This window comes from Tinamus guttatus, unplaced genomic scaffold (assembly GCF_059628265.1).
Source record: "Tinamus guttatus ecotype Peru unplaced genomic scaffold, ASM5962826v1 Tinamus_guttatus_pri_ptg000402l, whole genome shotgun sequence".
NCBI classification, from domain to species: Eukaryota; Metazoa; Chordata; class Aves; order Tinamiformes; family Tinamidae; genus Tinamus; species Tinamus guttatus.
In genome coordinates, this window is record NW_028288936.1 from 982008 (window position 1) to 1006648 (window position 24641).

Below are 24641 nucleotides of genomic sequence, written 5' to 3' on the forward strand. Positions count from 1 at the left end.
ACGCCAATTTTGTGTTGAAAATGTTGCAGTTTGAAAGCCGCAGTGGTAGTGGTGGTGGGGGGGGAAGGAGATATCAAAAAAAAAAGTATCGGATTCACAAACAGTCTGTGGACTGTAGGTCCGATCGCCTTCCTAGGAGCGAATCGAGTTCCCAAATAGTGTGATCCACTATAAGCTCGACCCTGGCAGTATCGGATTCACGAACAGTCCGTGGACCGTAGGTCCGATTGCCTTCCTAGGAGCGAATCGAGTTCCCAAATAGCGTGATCCACTATAAGCTTGACCCTGGCAGTATCGGATTCACGAACAGTCCGTGGACCGTAGGTCCGATCGCCTTCCTAGGAGCGAATCGAGTTCCCAAATAGCGTGATCCACTATAAGCTCGACCCTGGCAGTATCGGATTCACGAACAGTCCGTGGACCGTAGGTCCGATCGCCTTCCTAGGAGCGAATCGAGTTCCCAAATAGTGTGATCCACTATAAGCTCGACCCTGGCAGTATCGGATTCACGAACAGTCCGTGGACCGTAGGTCCGATCGCCTTCCTAAGAGCGAATCGAGTTCCCAAATAGTGTCACCAACTATAAGCTCGACTCTGGCAGTATCGGATTCACGAACAGTCTGTCAACTGTAGGTCCGATCGCCTCCCCCCAAACAAGTAGTCGAGTTCACAAACAGTATGATTTATTCAAATGCAACATTTACAAAGCAGGTTTCGGATGTCAGTACAGGAAATTCTCTACTAGAGCGTGGGATTTTTAGCTAGCTCTGATGTACAAATGTGCAATCATCACTCACCCCAGAAGATGGGAGAGGGCTCTCAGTCTCGAGTCTCCTCAGGCAGCGTCCCAGCGCGAGGGGAGGGAAGGGGGATCAGCCTGTCGACTGACCCAGGAGTTACGATGGTTTCTTCCCCTCCAACTTTTCATCCTTAGTTCACCTTTTATACTTTTCTTTACATTCAGGTGGAGCTTGAGTGACTAGAGTCATACTTAATATTGTTATTGATTGGTGAAAAAGTTTCTCGCTTTCATTTAAAGGTACAGTCAACCGAAAATCTAGAGCGCATGCTCAGTGAGGGGTGGTCGTACCTCGGAGGCGGGTAACTTTTGGGATGGAGGTACGGTTTTCACGTTATAATGAGCAAAGTTCAAGCAAAGTTCATCATTTGCCACCTTTGCTGGCTCAGCACCGGACTTGTTATCGTATATCTCTCATTAGACAGCCACTGTGCAGCTTATCAGCAGCCCAGCACAGGGAGTGCAACAGAGTTTGGCCGCGGAGCCTTCACCCTGCTCCATCCTCCGTTACTCCCTTTTGCAGCTGCGAGGAGGGCAGATTACGTTGCCCAGGGAACCGTGGAGGAGCAGAGTCCGTGCATACCAACCATCCTGGAAGTGGCAACTGTGTAGCACCCCAAGCAGGCCTCTGTAATGCCAGAGCTGTGTTAGGCCCTAGTTTCCCTCTCAGTTCCTGCTTTCAAACAATTCTTCCACAAACACTCCTTCCACAGTTGGCTCTTTGCCTAACACAAGAACAAATGATTCACCCTTCTACTAAACTAGGTAGCATAATGCATTCTTTTTGCAAGTAAATGCACAGAACACAGGATGTGACCTCCCGCTTTCAGACACCGCCAAATAGCTGGGTAGTCTGTGCAGCTCTTCACAGGTGTTTGTTGGTTGGTTGGTTGTTTCTTTTGGTTGGGTTTTTTTTTTATTTTTGTTTTTGTTTGTTTTGTTTTGTTTTTTGTGGGGGAGATGGCGCAAGGGGCCTGCATTAGAAAACAGAGCAAAACTATCATAAAGAAAAATTTTAAAATGAATCTATTCTACTGGTGGATTTGGCCATATGGAAATAGTGCTTTGTTCTGGATTTCACAGTTGGTTTGTCTGTTAGTTTATTTTCTAGTCAGAGAATAATCTTGTTTAAATGACTGTATTCTGTCCATTGCTTCTTATGGCAGTACCATAAAGGATATTTTTAAAGATACACTATATACATGTTGCGACCACTGATATCGGCTGTGATCTTTAAAACAGCCAAGTTTTAGATTAGTTCAGCCCTGTTTAAAGTCTAATTGTAAGAAACTCCAAAGTAAGAAGTTCTTCCTGATTTTGGTAGGGAGGGGGCAAGATTCAAAATTGTCTCAGTTCTTCACAGTCTATGTATGTGTGAATATCTGTAGATAAAAGGTTATTTTTAAATGTATAGTAATCAGTTAATTTATCACTGGCTTATATGTACCTCGGGGCCGGGGGGGGGGGGAAGGAGGATAAAAAAAAAATGCAATATCTGATATTCCCGTCGCATAATGCTTAGAACTTCCAGAACTTTCTCAACTTCATCTGTAGCTTAAAGTACTTTTTGTGTTATAACCCAATAGAGTAAATGCTTCACAGTTTTGATTATATTCTCATTCCTACAGGCCTTGAACTCAGCTAAGCTGTATTACATGTATCTTATGTCTAAAAATTCTCCTGAAATATTGAAATTGTTTCAGTATCAGCAGTTTTTCCATTAAGAAGCGCACTTGCATCTTCTGCTCGAAATATTGGTGGAATTCCTTTAGCAGTGATGCTAGTAAAAGAAGCATTTAATATGACCCTTTCAGTGGTAAGTGCAAAGGCAAGGAGGCTGTAAATATTTTCAAATATATTAAATCAGTTAACCTGTCTTACATAACTATCTTCAATGGTCTTGGTTTTAGAGAAGGTGTTTCTGTCAGTCTAATTTAAATATCGGTGGAAGATACCAGAAGATTCTTTTACACTAGGCTTCGGTAAAGATTTGCTAAAGAAAAAGACATTAAAATGCGTCTTGATACACGTTTGAGGGTAAAAGACATAGAAGATGTTTGATAAGTGGAAGTAGGTAGGTAAAACTGGCCAAGTGTTGCTCACAGGCAAGCAAAACAAGAGAGAGAAGTCATATTACAAGTGAGAGAAGTCATATTACAAGTAGTGTCCTATGAGCCTGGAGTTAAGAAAGCCCCAAAATGAGGTTAAGATTGAGCATCTTTTGTGAATATCATCCTAAATTAATTTCAAGGTAATTCAGGAGTTCTATGAATTCAAAATTAAAGGCACATGTGTTACAGCTGTCCAAGCTGCTATCCCTGTGAGAATTGTCATTTAGTTTGAAATGGACTCATCCAACTTTATACTTTGAAAGATAGTTGGAATAGAAATATTTCATGACTACATACCATATGTCAGTGTGAGGTATAGTCCAGACTGTTTGGCATAGTTCAGCATGGTAGTCCTTATTCTCCAAGGAAAACTCTCCAGAATCATTGGCCTCAATGAGTCATAAAAAAGGGACAAATCTTGGAGCTGATAATATTAATTTTCTTTTAATTTTATTGTTTATTTTCTTGTAGTAGATTGTCTTTTATAATACTTAGTATTTAAAGACAGAAATGCAGTTAATGGCTTACAGAAACTTGTGATTTGATTTTATAATATTTTTGAATATTAAAAAAAACCTGAACTAGTCTGTTACTGTTAGAAGCACCAAAGAACATAATACGTTTCATAATAGAAAGAATCATTTTATTTTTTAAAGGAGTTTTCCCTACACTTCCATATATTATGTCTCTATTACAGAATGTTGCTATTCGTATGATGAGGAATCTCTGCATTTCAGTCTGTGTGTGATATTCATGGATGCCTTTCACCTGTGGTTTCTAAAGAGCTGTGCTGTGCACATAAATCCTTTTGAGAAAAGCATTTGAAAAATGAATTGCATAAGAAAAATCTAATACCTATTGATTTTTTTTCTTGTTTGTCTCCAGCTGTATTTTATAACTCCTAAATGAATGGAGAACTGAAAAATAAGAGAAAATGCAGGCAATGGTCCCCATTGTGGGGTGAGCAGAGAGGGTGAGCGGAGGTCTCACTGTAGCCAGCCCAAAGGGGTACATGAGAGCACATTCTCCTGGGAACTGCAGACTGACTTGTTCATCATCTAAAGGAATTAAAAATCAAAACTTGGATCAATGGGCCTGACTGACACAGGTGTAGGCAAGGGAAAACTGCAATAATGCGGGGGAAAGGGAAGGAATTTCATTGTTTCTGGGGTCTGAAATTCTCTCTTTAAGGGAGCTGTTTTGTGTTGCACATTTGTGATTGCGTACATTGTGTACATTTAGATTGGCAGCACAGATATTGTGAGGTATTACAGGAGCTCTAAAATAGCCCTTTTTCATTTTGAAGAATTTTGCAGTGTATTCAAATTTATATCTCTGTGCAAGCGTGACACAGGAATAGTAATGAGGATTTATTCATAACTTGCTTTTCTTTGCTTGAGAGCCACTTACGGGCTCCACTGGAAACAGTTTGGGATGTTAACCATGTTTTATAGTTACATAGCACGCTGCATTAGAGAACATTTCAACTTTGAGAGAAAAACATAACTATAATTCTCTGCTAGTCATGCAACGCAGAATTCTGACAGAATAAAACACAGGTTCATGGTAACTGTGGGTACTGTAGGTGGAAACAAAGGTGAGACATATCACAGAGTAAGAGAACTGCAATAGGAATTTCTGCAATAGAAATAAAAATAGTGGATAAAAGTCACTGTCTCTTCTCTCTTTAAGGTCCTTCAGTTGAAAAGACTACGTCAAACATACAGACAAACATGATACTCATTTGAAAACAAACCAAAAATTTAACATACTGATTACAGATATAAAATGAATAAGTTAGTGTATTTAAAGGAATAAAGATAAATCTTGAAAATCTATTTTTATGACTCTGGGACTCTCTGAGATGATTGGCCTCATTATGGAATGCAAGGGAGTCATTAACATGACTCATTAAATACAAAACCTCAAAGAACTGCAAGTTTTGGAGTATTATTCATTCAACCTGCTTTTAGATTCTGGCAGAGTTCACAAAACTGGGAAGGCATCCACTCTCGTAACAGGACAGGAAGGGGGCTTCCACCCCAGTGTGTTACCCGTTTCAACTTATAACCACTGTCTCTTGTAGTGCTGCCGTGCACGTCTAAACAGCCTGGCTCCGTCTCCTTCATAACCCTCCCATTTAATAACTGGCAAGCGACTTGTAGGTGGCCCCAAAACCATCTTATTTCCAAGCTCAACAAGCCCCCCTCCCTCAGCCTCTCCATGAGCTCTAGTCCCCTGGCTGTCGGTGGAGGCACTATTTCATTTTTGAAGGAAAACAGTCATACTGGCTCGTAGAAGTTTTCTATTGAGAAGACAAGGATCAAAGAGCAAGTCAGATCATTAAAACTGTGCATACATATTGTTAGTATGGAGAAGGTAAGGCATATCTGGAAAAACTGAATTCTCAATATCAAATATAGGTACAAACCCAGCTGTAGAGTAAAAAGATTAAATGAGACAAATGCAAACAGCATTTAAGTGTTTGAAATGATTTAAAGGTATTAAGTGCATAGGTTGGATACACTGAAGTTTTGATAAAATATTTAACTATAATTGATAGTAGAGTTCTTGTTTGAAAATCTTCTCCAGGGTGTTGAATACTAATATTTTGTTAAAGACATAAATTCCAGTTAGGAGTGGGACTCCCACTAAGAACCTTTCACACTATGAGAGTCTGATCTTGAAAATCTCCTCCTCCCTTTTTTCAATAGCTTCATGATTAAGTAATGTTATTGAAACTTAAGGTTTTTGTTTAGTTTAGGTTTTGTTAATGCATTTCTCACCTGCAAAGCAGTTTCTCAAAAAATGAAGAAAAAAAGACCAAAGTTAGCGTTCATGGTGGGCAGTGCTAATTAAATATAATTACATTTTCCTGGCTTACTTTCTGTAAGAAATTCTTACCAGAGTTTATACTGCTCTTTTCTTCACATGCAGTGGTTGCACAGCTTGTCGCTTCTACACAACGTGTTTGTTGAAAGGAATTCGTCTTACTCTGCAGTGTTGATAATCTTTTTGTTATCAGTGGTTTCGTGATATGCGGATCAGATGATAGTAACCTGGAAGACTAACCTGTGCTGCAGATCGCAGAACTGTGATTCTCCCTGAAGCTAATAACTTTTACCACATATATAATAGTAGTTCAGAGAGTTTTCTTACAGATCTGTACTGGACCACCAGTACAGGTTGGTCAGTCATGATTTGCCCTTGGTAAACGCACTCTGGCTGCTCCCAGTCACCTTCTTGTCTTTGATGTGTTTAGAAATGGCTTCTGAGAGGACTTGCTCCATCACCTTCCCAGGGACTGAGGTGACACTGACCAGCCTGTAGCTTCCTGGATCCTCCATCACGCTCCTGTTGAAGATGGCTGTGGCATCTGCCTTTTTGCCAGAACCTTTCAAAAACAGCAGAGTTCTCACAGTATCATCAGTCCAGCTCTTTCAACACCTATGTGGGTGAACTCACCCCACATGGTCCATTTCATGCACACAGTGGATAAAGTCATGCCATACCCTTTCTTCTAATGTAGAGAGTGCTTCGCTCCACAGACTCTGCTAGGAGGCCTAGAGCCCTGGGAGGCCACAGGACAAGCCTGACCAGTAAAGGCTGAGGTAAAGAAGCCAGTGATTATCTCAGTTGCGTCTCTGTCACTTGTGACTAGGGCCCTTTCCCCAGTGAGCAGTGGCCCACATTGTCCTAAGCCTTCCTTTTGCCACCAGTGTACTTATAGAAACCATTTTTTTTTCTTTTACCTTCTTTGCTGATTTCAAATCCAGCTGAAATTTGGATTTCCTGAATCCATTCCTGCAAGTCTGGCAGTATCCTCATGTTCTTCCCAAGCAGCCTCTCCCTGCTTCCATTTTCTCTTTATTTCCTGTTTGTGTCTGAGCTTAGACAGGATCCATATTCTTGTCCCCTCCCTACCAAAATCAGAAAGAACATGGACATGGACCCATATTGATCCATGCAAGCCTTTAGCCTCATCTGCCTGGCCTTATGCACGTTGGCATGGCATTACTGTGGTCTGAGGAGAATGACTTTAAGATGAGCCAGCCTTCCTGGCTCCTTTGCCCTGCAGGTCTGTTTCTCATGGAATCTCCTGTAAAGCAAGTCTCTGAAGAGGCTAATTTTTGTTCTCCTGATGTAATTGTACTATTTATGTTACTCCTCTTGGAATCTTTAACTCTGCAGCCTCGTTGTAACCACAGCCAAAGCTCTCCTTGACCTTTACATCATCCAGCAGTTCTTACTGCTGTTTCCAGAGATCATGAGGTGCCAGCCACCATTTGACCACCATCCTCTGCCACTGGTGCCCCCAGGAAAGCGCAGCCAAGGACAGGGCCTGAGGTTCTGTGAGGAGGTACCACGAACGAGGCAGTGGTTGTTCATTAGCAGGTGAGGGATGTGAGATGTCTCATTGCATTAAGGATTAAGGTTTTAGAACAAGAAGGGTGTGTTTTAAATGGTGACAGTGCATTAGCAGAGAGTGTTTGCATTTGACATGCGTTTGTGCTTACGATTTTCGCCTCTCCATTAGATAAACTCATGGGCTGCAGTACTAGTAGGTGCACACAATGCTGAGCTGTAGACCCTGCCTTAGGAAGGCACCATGCTGTTTTGGCTGGAAGCTACAGGGCTACTCTGGGAGGAGGATTTGCTCTTCACATGCTGCTTCTGTAAGCGCTTGCTGCTGGCCACTGCTGGAAGCAGCCTGATGAACTTGATGTTCATTAGCTGACCTGGTGAAACGGTCCTTCTCACAGCACTTTCATTTCACTTCCCTAAAACTGTTTTCTACTTTAAATTCCCCAGGGTTAAACAAACATAACATTCTTATGACCACTGTCATCTGCTGTTGTAAGAAATCTTTTCTGTCTTTACTGAGAATAAGCTTTCCAAATAAAATAGTTCATATTTTTCAAGAGAGTCCTTCCAATAAGCAATTGTGCCTTTTCTTTGCATGCTGTGAGATGCTTCTAATTAGAACAACAATGAATGATGTAAAAGATGTGTCCACAAATGAAAAAAGAAAAATGAAAAAAAAAAAAAAAAAAAAAAAAGGTTTATCAGGTCTACAGTTTTATCCATGGTACAACATAATAATGATATCACACAAATAGCCAGAGACAGAAGCTACATCATCCAGAGGGCTGAGGAGCGTATTTAGGATATCCATTAGCTCTACTGGCCTTTAAAAAACAGGACTTAAAACCTTGTAGCTTTCAGAAAGTTTTGACTTTGAAGCTTTCAGTGCTGAAGCTCAGGTTGGGACTGAGGAAATGCACTGGATGTTGGAAGGGTTAATGATCGTGCGGCCGAGCTGCCCGCCTACACGCTTGCCACGACGGCAAGCTCCGAGCTTTTAACATTCCGACATTAATGTGAGTTCTTGTAAACAGAAGAAAGTGGAGAGCTGAGCATACACTGGGGAAACAGCTGCAGCTGAAAAGATCTTACAGGTCAGAGGGCTTTCCTGCTTCTGAGGAAAGCGAGTGTTAGACATGCAAAGTGAAAGATAAATGCAGGGAGGATTTTTGGTTTTTCTTTTCTCTGAAAGACCTGGTTTATGAGCACTCTGCTTTGGGACAAATAAGAATCTAGGAAGCCAGCCACAGAGGTCAAATGAAAAAGCTGTGTGTAAGTGCAGTAGACAGAGTATAAGCAAAGCTTGCGTTCAGTAAAAATGGTTTGCGTATTGTTACAAATCGTGTGAGAAGCCTTATAGGAAAAAACATGCAGGTGTTCCTTGTTAATAGCTACTGTGTGAAGAAACTTCACCGTTTGTGTGATCCAGGCACCACATTTTCATTGGTTTCACAAAACCCTGAAGCTGACTAAATGTTCTTGGGTGCTTTCTCTCCTAAACTCTACATGGACATAGAGGACTATGGCAAAAATCTTACTACTGAGCTGCTTACTTTGAAAAGCTTTCTTGTTAGTGGCATGAACATAAGAAGCCAAATGGGCCACAAACCCTTGGAATAATGGAGTATATTGCCTTGCAAGGTAGCATCACATGTGGCCATAGCAAGTTAAAAGGATACTGGGGAGAAGAGAGGATGCAGCATGCAGTGCTCTGCGTGCTCAGTATAACTACACGTAGGAAGCTGAAGGCAGACACCAACAGCTTTTGCTTGTTTGGTGGTTTTTTTGAAACTTAAAAAAAGACCCAGTTCTGGCTTCAGGTACCAGAGTTAGACTATAATTTCAGGAATTTAAATTGCTTGTTCACCTTTTATTTTTCTTCTGCTGTGGTCAGATTTCCAGATGCTTTACATCAGCAAAGCACCAAAGAAGTGACATAGCTTTGACCTATCCACTTTGACATATCCGCTTAAGTGTGTGTGCTGAACAACCCAAAAAACTGAGAAGGGCAGGAAAGAGATGCCCGTGCACTTTTGCTGTCTATCAGCCTTGCTGAGCTCCTAAATGGAGCAAAAGAGTTGGGTGGATGTCAGCACCTCATAGGTGTGGAGAAAGTAACGGAGTCCATGGGAAGAGCAAAACCATGTGTGGGGGCAACTTGGGGAGAATGGAATGAGGGAAAGGATCAGTAGGGAATTCAGGAGAGCAAACTAATAAGGAGTAAGGAAGGATTGGAGGAAATCCTCTAGAGCAGTATCTGCCCTTTCTGAGAGGAATTGTTCTGCCAGTAAAAAGAGAATTTTTATCTACAAGTTTTGTGTATTTTTGTTTCTGAAATTTACACATGCTGTTGGCTTTTTTCAGAGCCAAATTTTTAAAGATTAAAAGTATTTAAAATTATGAAGTCATCTTTATCACATGGATTAATATTGTTTGGAATTTCAGGTTTCTTTTATTGCATGTTGTGTGTGTGTGTGTGTGTGTGTTTGTATATATACATATATATGTGTATGTCTGTATATAACTGGTTTGTTGCTGTTTTTCTTTTCACCTCTTCATGGCAATTTGTTAGCAAGTGCTCTGTTTGGGATTTGACTACCTCCAAACCTACCTTTGTAAATGGCTTATTAATAGGGCAATATTAATAGTATATAATTTATCCCATTATGATTGATGTTCAGAATTTAAACATTTATAGTTATGTATTTGCTGTTGTGGTTTGTGTTAGTGGAGATGAAAATGTTATGGAAAATAGAAATGTGATCTGTGACCTTCCAAGATACTCAAAAGCCTTGCTGTATAAATGATTCAATGAAATTTGAGCCAAGCAAATAGAATCATTCATTTACTGTGTTATGCATTGTATCTAGGTTCGTATTTTTGCACTGATTTTTTTGACAAGATGGATGAGTTGTTAATATTTCTTTAAATTTATTTCAGTTGCATAAAGTCAATCACTGAAATGTATGCTGTGTGATCTTTCAAGTGAAACTAAAGCATGTTTCTGCTTGTGCAAAAATTGAAATATCGCAGTGGTGCTAAAATAAAATGTGCAAATAAAGTACTCCTCCCATGTTGCATGTGTGGAAGAGCACACTAATTTGTAATTCTTTGTGAGCAGATATGTTTACTCAATTTAAACATTAGCAAGTAGCACCAGGTAAGAGGTGCATGAGTATGTACTTGAGATGAGGTCCGGGCTACTAACTTCTTGGCTTCTGTGCATGAACAAGTACCTGTGTACACGTCAAATATTATCTTCTTGTAAAGACACAGCATGAGAGAGGGAGGGAGGGAGGAAGAGAGGGAAAGAGGAAAAGAAGGAAAGAAGGAAGGGAGGGAATGAAGGAAAGAAACCCTGTTTGAGTGTACTCCGCTGCCATTAGATATGATTGCAGCTGTATATTTGCATGTATTTTCCATTTAAGTAAGGAACTATATCGGCCTTTACCAGGTATGGATCAGACTGTAGGAGATATTAGGGATCTGGATTATTAAAGCAGATAAGCTAAATGTGGTCAGAGTGGAAATGTTCTTGCCACAGCATCCACCCTGGCAAGTAGTAGCATCCTTTCATTCAGTTTGGATAGAAAGAGTTGACATATTTGATTAAGATGCCGCTTTCGTAATTAAGTTGATGAATGTCTTCCTCCCTGTCTATACTTTGTGGTGATTTCTGCAAAGATACTCAAACTCATTCTTTAATGAATGTATGTATTCTTGCTGCAAAAAATATTTGAATGTCTAATATGGACCACGCTACTGTTGACTTAACTGGAGCCAAAGGTTTCCTCAAAATGATACTTCTTAAATGCTAGATATTTTCTAAGTAGCAACACCACAGCATTGTAAAACAAACAAACAAACAAACAAAAAAACCACATCCTCGCATCCTCATAGCTTTTCCCTTCACGTGTTGATCCTAGCTGCCTGCTTAATAAATTTTGGCTTAAACCTTTATGTCCAGCTCTAGAAATTCTCAGAGTTAGTCATTTAAAGAAGGAAAGTAACATAAATGTTCAGATTCAAAGCTGTGCCCTTGACAGATGTAAAAGAATTTGCAGATTAAGAAAGCCCTCTGGAGAAAGAAGAAAAAAATCTCAACTCATTTCTCGTAATATTGTATTTACAGATTACAGTTTTGCTCGCTACTATGGTGATTCTTACATGGAATTTCAAGGCCTGAGTTTGAACACCCAAAATTTCATCCATTTGGAGTTTAAGACCTATAATCCTCATGGACTCCTTCTGTATATTGAGCAGAGCCCAGAAACAGGGGGGAGATTTTTAATTCAGCTCTTCATCAAAAATGGCACCTTACAGGTAAGGCATCAAAATGATGTGGAGGAAGAGGAAGTAGCATTTGTGCTTTTATAAGAATTTTGATTTTTATTTCCTGCTTCCTATGGTGGAAGACAGTATGTGGGCAGAAGAACTTGATATTCTCTAACATTTTAAGAAAAAAATAAAAGTGGTCAAATTTGTTGTCTGTTAGGGCAAAATCAGGTGTTATGGGGTTAATATGTCTCACAAGAGGTGGTGAATAAGGAAGATTGAATCATATAATTGGAATGTCTCATACAAAATGTACATATTAACAGCCAAAAATAAGGAATATAGTTAGACTTTTCTTTACAATTGGTGGAGATTAAGGCATTTTGTTTTAGTTACAAAGACAGAACCTACTGAAACTCCTCTTGTGCAACTTCATTAAAATTATAGTGAGGGAATTGGCACTGAGTTAATTCTGTCACAGAAAAATTCACTGTGTTAAGGAAAAGAGCGTATATTGTTATTGTGTGTCTCCAAGCCTTTTACTTAATCTAACATATTCATTCTTAGTTTCTTGGATCACAAAACCCACTTGTTTGGCTTGTTTGAACAAACTAAATAGCAAATAAACATTTGCTTACACTCCTAAGGGAGTGGAGTGTATATTCCAATGTATGTTTACCTCTGGCAAATTATCCTTTTCTTCCTGAAGAAAAGATAAAACTTGGAATAGTGAAGAGATGGAGAAATGCTAAAGAGTATAAAAAGATATTTTAAAGAGAAGTTACTTTTCTTATAATGCATCTTACTTTTTATTCCTGTTAGACATTCCCAAAAGTTTGGCTCTAATATTCTCCTGCAAGAATTGTGGGATTAATATTAGGAATACTGTTTTTCAGTTATATTGGCCTTCCTATTCTAAAGAACAAGGTCATGCATAAAAGATGTATAAATTGCAATTAAATGGAGAAAGAAAAACATACCCTCTACTTTCTTATATAGTTATTTCTATGTTATATTATGATTATCCAGAAAAATGAGATTAGTTGAGGTTATCCAAGGTTTAGAATATGTTGATGGCTTTAAGTACATCTTACTTGTATTCATGGTAATGACGTAGAAAAATGTTTTTCTAACATTTCATAAGTATCATAAAATATGAAAATGCTTTAATTGACAAAATCTATTCGGATATCCCAGTGTGCCATGTTAGAACTAATTGAATTCACTTACACATTCATAAAACAGATGAATTAAATGCAGATTTAAAGCCCAATGAATAAATGGTTCTAAGCTCACAATCAAGCTACAATTACAAGTAGACAAACCATGAAATCAAATGCTTGTTCACATTAGAAGAGGATATTAAATGGTGCTCCTAAATGCTCCAACTTGCATGCTACATTACGTGTTTGGAAGTGTAAGGAGGCCATAAAACGGTGAGTAAAATTCACCTGTGGCCAATGTTAATTTCAGCTGGGTCACAGACGGTCAACTTCTTAGCAAATCAGGCCCACAGTGTCTGACTGTGCAGTGTACAAAGATGAGAGCACTTTCATACAAGCTAAGAAACATATATGTGTGTTTCTGTATTTCTGGTGCAATAGATTTCAGATGCAACTATCTGAAGAAACGTTATTTTTCTGTGATGTATGTGGTATGTTCGGGATTTTCTGAGAAAATTTGCTGTTTTTAAGTTCAAGTTTCTAAGTCTGTAGCTGTTTAATGATTACAAATTAGGTAATAAGAGCATTTTGCCCACTCTGCAGTACCAGTTTTTATGTGATGAAGCAGTAGAAATGAGAAACATCAGTACTACTGCCAGAGTGGATGATGGAGACTGGCATGAAGTGCAAATTAGGTAAGTTTTATATTTTAGTCTTTTCTGTATTTATAATTGCCTGGAAGATCATCTACATTGGACAGGTGGTAAATTCCAGTGATATTATATCTGATTAGCTGTGAGTGATAACTAACTTTGTACAGAGAAATCATATTACAGCACTTGGGGCTATGGCACATCTTCGGAAAAAATGTTTGAAACTGGTATTGTTAGACAGTGCTCATCAGTTCGGTGAAAAATTTGTTTTCATTGATATCATCTATCCCTAGCAAACGTAAATGTTTGGACAAGGGAGCTATTGTGCATTAGTTCCAAGCTACTTAGTGCAAGAAGTAGTTGAATTCCCAACAACAACAATGGAAATATCTTGGAAGATAGATCGATAGATAGACAGACAGATCAATACATAGACAGACAGACAGAAGTAGTACTATAGCTCCTGTCTTTTTTTGATGCTACCAACTTGCGACTTTTAGTGAGATATGTTCCTCCTATAAAAGAAATTCCCACTAAAACAGGATAAAATGAAAGTGAGGTAGGTAACAGTTTTCTCAGGATCTTTGTTTCCAAATGATATTTGTTTCCTTTCATGGTAGTGTAATAGGAGAGGAGAATGTGTGTTTCAGAATGAAATACAAATACTTACTGTTATAAGAAACCATATGAAGGCAACCCATATTAATTACATTTGGAGGAAATCAGAGGGAAAAGCACCTGGTTTTGTCTGGAAATACTTGTTAGAAAACCTAGGTGCACCAGGGCTTGTAACCAAACTTGTCGGTGATTCTTTTGTATTGTGAAGTCAAAAAGAAGTAATTCTTAATTATCTACCAAAACTGTAGTTAGTTTTGTACACAAGACACCTGTGCCACCAAAGGACAGTGTCCTGAGTTGCAGAGTGTTACAGCTAAAAAGCAAAGATAGAAGAGAAGAGGAGATGATATACCAGAAAGAAAAATGAGTCAGGTTTTAGATTAGCTGGGATTTCCAGAGCTGTCTAGACACAGACCAGATGTGGGTTGTGTGTTACTAGGGTGTGCTAAGTCATTAATAAATTAAATTTGGAAGATGAATCTGTAATAAAAAGTGGATGCTTTTCAAATATTTGTGAAAAAAAACAGTCTTTGTGAAGGGACAAAGGTGACCTACATGTAGATGGTTTTACAAAACAAATGTACATAGGTATATCTAATGACCAAATATCAGTGCTAGTAGAGCCTGTGACAAAAATTTCCACACAAAAGTTCCTCCCAGAATTGTCATGAGATAAAACATTAAACAGAATGTTACATTTTATATCAAGCTTCAGTATGTAAATGGGACAGTGCTAGCATCAGGAAGTCCCATTAAAGATTGTTTGTTTGTTTTTTTCATGTTTGCTCTTACATTTTATTACTGCTGTGGAAACAGTAAAACGTACTTGCTCTTAATTTGAGACTATGTTCCTGCTGTGAATGGATTTGTTTCTGCTTCGTAACAAGATGTATTCTTGAAATGTCTTTTTTCGTGTTTATATTCCAGATATATATTTCAAAATGTCCTTGGATATTTTATTTTTAGGACTAATAGTTTATCCTCTTTTGTGTGTGCTAAGCCTAAGACCTAAATCACAGTTGAAGGGCCAGTGATTATTACAAAGCAAAAAGAATTGAAAGTGTTGCAAAGATCTGAAGCAGTGTCTAAGCAATATCTAAGGGTTTAAATTCCCAGTCTGGATGCTGTCCTGGAAGCAAATATTTGAAGTTTTGATCAGAATATAGAAGGATATTCCTTCTTTGTCTCTGGAATGCTGTTGCCCCTAACTTTCATTCTCACTACACTGAGCGATTGAAAAGGAACATAAGGATTTGATCAGATCAGTTATGTCTGCTTTGGGGTACATCTCAGCTAAGGATTGAAGCTGACAAGCATCTAACCCGTTGATTAAGGGGCTACATGAACACACAGTTATGCTCTTCTCAGGTGTTAGTGTGCATCACACCAGGTCTTTCACCACCACAGGAACTTCTGAGTTATCACTGCCCCTTCATTTGTATGGGTGATCACTCTAGACTATCAGAGCTGCAACTACCTTTTGTTCCTCTTGTGATGGGAAACCCAGAATTTGACACAGTCCTCCAGATGTGGCCTCAACAGGACTCAATAGAGAGGAGGACTTCCCTTTCTTTTCTTCTAAAATGGATAAGAATTGCAAGCCCTTCTCATAAATATTGTGGGTTCCTCAGATTACACATTGAAGATGCCTACAGTCTCAGTTTGTGATGTCCTTTCACAGCTCTTTGTACACTTTGAGTTCTTCATTTCTCTCCTTCACACTCATGGCTTTTTTGTATTTTATTTTTGTTGTTGTTTTTGTTTTGCCGTTTCTTTCTTTGGAGTATTCCATCATGCACATCTTCCCAAACCCATTAATTTTCCATTTCTCCCTTTAGTGATCCTAGGAGTTGCATAGAAATTCGGTTATGGAGTGCAGAGAAGTGATAGGGAAAATGCTTTTTCAGACATAAAACAATGTCTGAAAATGATTTTTCAGACATCCTCTTTCTTGTATGAGAGGAGATACGCTTCTCATAAAGGAACATGATTTTTCTCTGGAGCATTTTGTAATTGGGACACACCATTCAGTCAGGTAGCTAGTTTAATCCATCAGGATGCTGCTGTTATTCTTTGGTTGTTCATTTTAAGAAAGAGTTAAGATGCTGAAGTTACAAAAGTTGGAATGCCTGAATTCTCAGTGTTGTAGGAGTCTTTGAGAGAAGAAGGTTTGACATGGAGCTAGTGTATTAAAACTGCCCTATCATTGCCATTACTCAGAACTGCATTACCTGTCACTACCTGAGGACAGTTATTTTATGGATTCCCCCCGTCCCCCCCAAATCCTTTCAGCAGAAAACTTGAATCTTCAGATCAGTCTATGTCAGTAGCTGGAGAACAGAACAGTCCCATTACTGTTGCCAGTGTTCCTTGTGAGCCTGAGATGGGTGGATGGATGGATGGAAAGGAGGGACAGAAGGAAGGGAAGGAGGGAGGAACAGAGGGAAAAAGCAGAGAACAGTGATTGTTTCAGGGCAGCTCTGAATTTCAGTGTTGAAGAAGAAGGGATACAGAACATTAACGAGATTCGCAATATGTAATGAGCAGTTGTCAATTAATCACTCCACTAGCTTTAACAGATTGGAAATGGTTTTGGAATTTGTTTTAGGATTTAAAATCTGGATAGTGCAGATGTTAAAAGAATTTGTTTAGTAGTTGCTTATTTTCATCTAATGCTTCTTCACATGCACTTGAATTAATTATGCAAATATGTATTTTATACATATTATTTTAATGTAATATCCTGCTTTTTATTTATTAACAGTTAAATTTATGTTATTCACAAATAGCTAATTTGATAAGGTCAGTCTGGAAGCCTCTGTGTTTTCTGAAGCTAGCATTTAATTGGATCCACTGTGAGCAACATGCCAGAGTAAATTCTCACAAAACTGATTTTTGCTAAGAGAGAGAGGTTAAGTTTCAAAGAACAGTAGCTGGGAAGCTGGCAAAGTCAGGAGGAAAATGTAGGAGTTACTGAGTATTACAACACAGTATGTATGAGCAGTGTAGATTATTCTTTATTCTGCAGATAAGAATTATGAACAGACATCAAGGGTAATAAAAGTACTATAGTGTTGTCATAGCTTCCTGAGAAAACTATTCATTCTCATCACTTAAGATATTCTTGGTTGTTTCAGGCACCACTCTTTGTGGCCCTGTGATGGAAAGATTTTTGTCTGCCAAATTCACTAAACCCAATGCATTTCAATTACTGAAGATGAGCCATCTGCCAAAAATAAAGTGCCTCTAAAATCTCATATTTCCTAAAAGAACTAGAATTAAAAGTGGTGTTGTGTAGTATACCTTGCAGTACAGTGAAAATTGGACTGTGATAATATCTTCCTTTTCTACTTACAGGGGAACATTTTACTGCTTCTTTTATCCCATATAAATAATTTTTGTTGTAAATAAAAGAAATGTCATACCTTTTAATGTTTTCAAATAAACACATGCATATTACTGTCAGAGAATACGCTGCAGTCTCATGGTTCATTAGAATATTCATGCCAAAAATAGCATAGCAGCACGGCTGCAAATCTCTTCTTCACAATGATGGGATATTGTGTCCACAGCAACTTTACCAATTTAATAAAATTGGATACAAAAAGAGGACTGGAATTTCATCACAGATCTTAGATAGGCTGATTAGTTTGGATAGAATATACTTTTCCTCTGAGTAGCCTGTATTCACTGGATAATGGTTAATGGTGCTTGCTGTTAAACACATTGCCAAATTTTGCCTCAGTGCTATGACTGAGAGCTTTGTTTTATATGTAAACTAGCACAGTTATTTACTGAGTCTAAATTGTAATGAAAGGCATTGCTGTTGTTTTTACTTACATATCTAAAAGTATGGTTTTGTTTTTCTTAGGAATGTCACTAGTGAAGTGAAAGGGCTACATGGCAAATTTGGATGTGGACAGGATTCCACAGAGGTTTTGTTTTTTCAGGGCACTGTGGAGAAATTTCTAAAGACTCATAAAAAGACTCAGACTAAATAACTTTTAAAGGACACCAGACTTTAGGCAGTTTACATTTTTCTTCATGTTGTGAAGATACAACTACCTCCCTGGCAGTACAGCAGGTGTTCTGTGACAATCTTCTTATTCAAGGCTTTATAAAACTGCCTTCATTAACTATGTAAGATTCGTCTTTTTCATACATGATAGAAATAGACCCAGCTGAAGCTGTGATATTGGAATTTTTTCCTTTTCTTGACCATGGATAATAAGAAGTATGTCTTCATTCCTTTCATTAAATAAACTTTTAATTAGACTTTTTCTCTTAAAACATGATTGACAATTGCTTTATCAAATCTAGCTGCTTATAAATTGATTATACAGTAGACGTCAACAGTACCACTTCTTTCTTTAAAGTGAGACTAGCCAATTGGAACTTTTTATTTTATGAGCTTTGTACTATATTAATCACAAAACTACTGCTGATCCAGCATCATTCTAGAACCAAACTGCAAAATATGGCAGTCTGTTTATTAATAGAGTGCATTATGCTTTCCCAGTAACTCAGAATGAGTTTGCAGTTTGAGTTTTTCACCAGTCAACTATAGGGTTTTTGGAGACCGAGTGTCATGGTTTTGATGTGTGGATGTTTTCCACCTTCTCCACTCAGAAGAAATCTCTCTCTCATCATTCCCGAATACACCAGGTTCGCACAGCACCATGCGAGCTCTTCAGACTGTATATTACTTGTTTATCAATAGCTTTCTGTGAAGGCCTGAGATAATCTATGTAGTGCAAAATACACTGTATTTATTATCCTTGAGAATATGCTGCAATGTCCAAGGGTTTTCCGGAAAAATAAGCTGATGGTAAATGGTTAAGAGAAAGCTATAGAAAGTTATAGAGAAGTCAGCTTCTTGTTTTTTTTTTGGGCTGGGAATATTTCTGTGGAAAAAAACCTTTGTTTTTATTATAAGTTCTTTTTGTTGTAGTGCAAAGATGCTGAGCATGGGTCTTGATTTCTAGCCTAACAACACACAGGTGAAGGAACTATCCGTCCACTTTTTTTTTCATGTACCATGTGAATACAATATATTCTTCTTGAAGTCAATGGGTCATCTACTCAGAAACCACCAGATAATTAATGGTGGTAGCTGGTGCTTAATTTAGAGAAGTGCACTCAGTATTTATATAGCACCGTTAGAACTGTGTGCTTGCACACTTGTGTGGGCTTGCACCTGCGCTAGGACATCCGTTGAAGCACTTGGGTTTACCCAGGGTTAAGTCTGGTTTAAACTTGTTAGCAATACGAAGGATTTAGGAATTTGCTGGACCTCTAAACAATTACTGGCTCTTACTAGGGTCCTCACAAACCTAATGCCTTCGTGATGGCTTCATTGATCCCTTTTTTTTTTTTTTTTTATCTCTGCTAAAATGCTTCGTGCAGAATGAGGAGTGTATGAAATATAACATGTGAGTGCTGGCTTAAGTCTTTATTTCTGCTTTAGGATATAGTATGCAAGCTCATCATTGAGCTCTTCCAAGCTCAGTGGTCTTACCTGGAATAAATCCAGGTCGTTATAGCAACACTGGTTATAAATGACCTTTCCTGTTTCTTAAATTCCACTGTATCTTATATCCTGATTCCTAATTAGGTAGCGTCTGCTAGTTAATGCCAGTTAACCGTCACAGAAAAGCTAGACAATGCAAATAAATAAGTAAAAATAAGTGGGCATTTTATTTCAGAATATAGCTTGGCTCTAGAGGCATTTTTATGTACAATGGACAAAACTTAGGCAAACGATGCTAATGTCAAGACCTGGATCTTTAACAGGGAAGATAGGGGGTATTCTGGGACACATCTGAAAGGACAAAGATCCTGGTCTTGCAACAATAGAGCGTTGCTGGTGGCATAAATAGCTCGAAAAATGAAAGCCTTGGAATTCTAGTTTGCTGAAGATTTCTTTTACACAGCAGCCCTGTTATGGCACACTGGCAGAGCCTGACAGGGCAACAGCAGCGGCAACATTGGATTGAACCGAGAGAATCAACATCTGATTTACAGACTCAGGCATTCAAAACAAGTTTGAGTCAAAAAAAAGAAAAAAAACATCGATCAGAGGAGAAGTTTTAAAATCTTGGTATTCAGAATATCTTTTTATATATTTTTCAGATCATTCTGCTAACCCGCGTAGTATTTTTAGGAAAAAAAAAAAAAAAAGATTTTAATCCTTTCCCAGATAAAAAAAGGGGAGTTGGACTAGTAACATTCCCTCCTGTGACTAAGTTTTTTCTTTATGTCATTAATACTAAATAATCTAAATTGTGTTTAAAGTATCTTTCCATCTGGAGGTCAAGTGTTCAGAATAAACAGTGGGGCTTTACAGGCATAAATATCCAATCAAAAAAAGGGTTTTCAAATGATGCTAGTTTTCTGGCCAAGAACCTAGACTTTCCTTTTTTCATGACTTAAAACACTATGGTAATTACAGTTTTGTAGATGCTAGAGATGAATAACAAAGTAGATTCAAATTTAACATCTCACAAAAATTATCAGACTGGTTATAATAAACAGCATAATAAACTTAATAAAAAGGCTATATAGATGGATTGAATACTGAGAATGCATTGGTAATATCTGCTGCTGATAGAAGAAGTTTCATGCATGAGGAAACACTGATTTCTTTTACTGATTTTTTTTTTGTGTGTGTGTACAGATACCAGAGAGAGTTTCTTGTACAACACATCAATGCATTTAATCCTCTATTTTAGTTATTTTCAAAGTACCTGCTAGGTCAATATTAACTATCATTAAACTATTATTAACTAATTTTTGAAGTTTCATTATAGCAAAAATCAAAACTACATTACATTTTTAGAGTTTCACACTGTTCATTTTTTTCTTAGTTACAATTCCCTTTCTTTTCCTCTCAGTAGATAAAAACAAAGAAACAGCATGCCCTCTCTTACTTACTGACTGCTGAATATCACTTAACTTTATATCATTTAAACATACTTTCTCCACAATTCATGTATTTGCCAGAGGCTTTTCCTCAGGATATGTCTGTAACTGGTTCTCTGTAAAAAAATATTTAAATCCTATTATGTCCCATGTGATATACACAGGAACTCTTAACTCTGTTCTTCACTGTAGTAATTTCCCAAACTGTTCATAATTTCATAGAGTGACCCAAATTGATATTTTTTAAAAGGAAGAAGTATCAGCATTGAACGGAATCTTTTATACATTTAAAATATTTTTTTCTGTGTAAATAGTAATAGAACTTAATAGTATCCTACTTCTGAATCAATATTGGATAATCAGGAAGTATAACTAGTGTCTGTGGTACAATTCAATATCTGCTTTTATACACTTTAGTGGCTAAGACCTTCACATCAGAAGTAACTGAAGTGGTTTTGAAGTTCTCATGTTTTCCAGCTGGTGCCAAAATATTTTATACTATATATGCATATTAAATGAGAGCAAGTGGACCAAGTACCTCAAAGGAATTGGAAGGGAAATAGCGTAGCACTTAAAAATACTTAATAACAGCTTTTCTCCTTCATGATTATATCACTTGGGCACTACGGAGTAAGAGAATTTTTGAAATTGCCTGGTTTTGAAGTGTCAACCCTCTAGAGTGACCTCAGCTATGTCATAAACTGTCAAAATTTTGTCCAGAAAACTATGGACTTCAGTTAAATCAAATCTTTCTGATTCTGAATTATGTTCCTAAGATACATTCTGCAAGGTCACCCATGCCTAAAAACAAAGCACTGGTCAGGAATTTGTATAACCAAGTGGTTCTGGTAGGCAAACCATGAACAGGTATGCAAAGATCCTTCCTGCCCCTGCTAACCCTGGAGCTGTTTTCACACGTGAGTCCCAGTGTATGAACACACACTGCCCAACAGCTGAGAGGTGCAATTCCCTGCCCCCTCAGAGATGCTTCTACCTGCTAGATATCCTTTTCCCCACACAGTTCAACCTCCGCTGTTTGGCAGCGGTCCTGGAAAAAGGAGTTAGAAAAAAAGAATTAGCCTATTCTGTCCTGGGAGAGAAAACCTGTTAGGCACTGCATGTTGCCTCCAGAAGCCTGGAGGTAGAAGATTTGATTAAAATCATTGTGCTGAGGCAGGGAGAAGGCAGCTTGAGTATTTGAAGGATGATTCAAGCCATTCTGTCCTCCCTGGAGAGAGGGAGAAGTGCAGAGAGCGGCACAAGTTGTCCAGTGCCTGGTTTACTCGGAGCGCTGGGCGAGAGCCGTACGGAGCAACTCCTGTTTCACCAGAATTCAGTCAGACGGAGCTGTCCGGAGGGAGGTTGCTCCTCCTCTGAGAGAAAATGGGATTTATCTGCATGGAAGTCAGGAGGGAGCTTACAGGGCACAGACTGGGAAAACCCCTGGAAAGCAGGGGGGCTGCCTGCTGTAGGAAGCAAGCATTAAACTGAGCCTTGTCAGATCGTGGAAGGAAGGAAGATTTTATTTGGGACCGAGAGCATATAGTAAAGAATTAATTCAAGTTAGAAAGCTCTCGAAAGTTGCTGGGCTGCAGAGCAGTTTTGGGAGTGAACCCTAACCGTGCCAGTAGAGAGTGGTCAGAGAATACATTTACCTCCATTTTTTTTTTTTAATCTATCTCACCATATCCTAGATTTTCGATATTTAAAGTTATCTTCTTAAAATTTGGTGATTTTGTTTTCTAAAAAAGGCTAACTTTAAAGAGTGGACTCCTTTAATGTCTTTTGGGAGAAGAGGGAGAATGCAGAGTCCCATTAGAAAAGAAAGTTTTAGCATCCAGGAATCTTGTATTTAAGTTACTTTGTTCTCCCTTTTTCTCCTTTATTTACTTAGTTCCTGCTCTCGTTGCCAGAGCTCATGTTTTATCTCATGGATGAGACAGTTGATCTGCTTATGTTGTTAGCAGGGCCTGTTCTCAGCTGGATGATTTCCTTAATGCAAACTGCAGGTTTAATATGAGGAAGAGCGTGAGAAAAAGAGAAAGAAAAAAGGAATGGGTATGGAATAAAGGCAGGAGCTTATCCTTCTGCCTAAAAGGTCAGTCAAACCACTCGTACCGCTGTGTAGGAACTGCCATCCAGGCTCCATCATGTCTATTGTACATACTCTCAATCTTCCCTTCACTTTCAGAATTCAGGTTATAAAGACCAATTTACTTTTCCTTCAGAAAAAACTCCGAACGTAGACTGTTAACACTGCTGATGCTCTGTGATGGCACTCTGTTAGAGCACTCTGAGTAGGTCTGCATTGCTGCACACAACTCTCTGCCAGTTAATTTCCAGAAAATTAAAAATATTGAAAATGGACATTTTCCCTGCATATGAAAAATTCTGTATTGATCTTGCAGGCAAACAAAAGAACAAAATTAAAAGCTAATACAGTGCTAGACAAAATCGACATACACAAAAAAGAATTCTGGGAAAATTGTTTTGTTATTTGGCTTATCTTTACTGCTTTCCCTTGAGTTAGTCTGTTATGAATGAGACTGTCAGTTTCTCCCTGTCTTTCCTAAAAATATGAAGAGATTCTTTGCATGCATTCTATGTATTCTTTGTCTTTATTTAGGGAAGATGCAAATGAAATGCAACAAAGATCCAAGTGCCTTTTGAGACCTGAGAGAAAGTAGACAGAAATATGATTTTCTCTTTTTTTTTTTAAGGCTCAAAACTCAGATGTTGTTGAAAATATTAAATACATTCCAATTCTGATGACAGCTTTTGTATAGGTGAGTTTCAGGTTTAGAGATTAGGGGCTATATTTTTTTTCATATGAGACAGTGCAGCTAAATAACTTTATTTTACATCAATAAAATATAAAAAGAGCCTAATTATAATGAAAAAAAAAGAAACAGTAAACCAAAGCTCAGTAAGTTGCATATGCTTTTTATATTCTACAAGGGAAAACTGCTTTTCAGAAACTTTGTAAGAGCCAATGGAGAATAATCAACTGCTTTTTTTCTAACACTGTAATTGAATGTAGTGTATTTAATTATACTAAATTAATCATAATAACATTTATTAATAACTTAATACTGCCAGTTAGTTTGATGCAAACTGCTGTTTTGCAGCCTCTTTAAGATAAAAGCTTAATTAGTTGGTCATGACAGATCTTGCATACAAGCCACAGAATACATCTTTTCAGAACTCTCCCATCAAAGGAAACATTAAGTAGTTAAAATTTGGAATAATCAAATGGACATAATGACCTATTTTTCTCAGATTATTTAACAAAATATTGGAAAAAAATCTGTCAATGCTGGTCTCTTTCACTTTGTGTTATAGAGTTTTTTTATTATTTTTACTAAGAATGAAAGTTTTCTGCTTTAGCTTCTGAAGGAAGCTTTTGTCTGAGGGACAGAAACATAAAAGCAGAAGAGGAAGATGCTAATAACTTGCAGTATATCTCCTTTTTTGTTCTTCTACATTATTTTCTGAAGAACATCTATGGACACTTACTGAGATCAGAAATGTATTGTCAGTTTTGGTGTCATGTCTCAGCATGGAAATAATTTTGAGGTGAATACAGATGGGTAGAAAGAGGAGAAATAATCTTGGTCTGCAGAGTTCATGTAAATATGAATTCCTACTTTGTGTGTATCTTTTTATGTAGTTTATGTATTTCACTTAAAATAAAATGTCAGTGTTACAAGTCTAGATCCAGCTCCAAACCTGCCAC

General features: G+C 38.0%; 1 protein-coding gene across 1 annotated transcript in view; it reads left to right on the plus strand.

Annotated features, from left to right (window-relative positions):
* Positions 1 to 24641, plus strand: part of EYS (EGF-like photoreceptor maintenance factor) — a 636352-nt gene that overhangs the window by 384369 nt on the left and 227342 nt on the right. Inside the window, exons 22-23 of the mRNA XM_088531218.1 lie at positions 11408 to 11598; positions 13317 to 13408. Of these exons, the coding sequence (XP_088387344.1) occupies positions 11408 to 11598; positions 13317 to 13408 (283 nt within the window). The remainder of the gene's footprint in view (positions 1 to 11407; positions 11599 to 13316; positions 13409 to 24641) is intronic.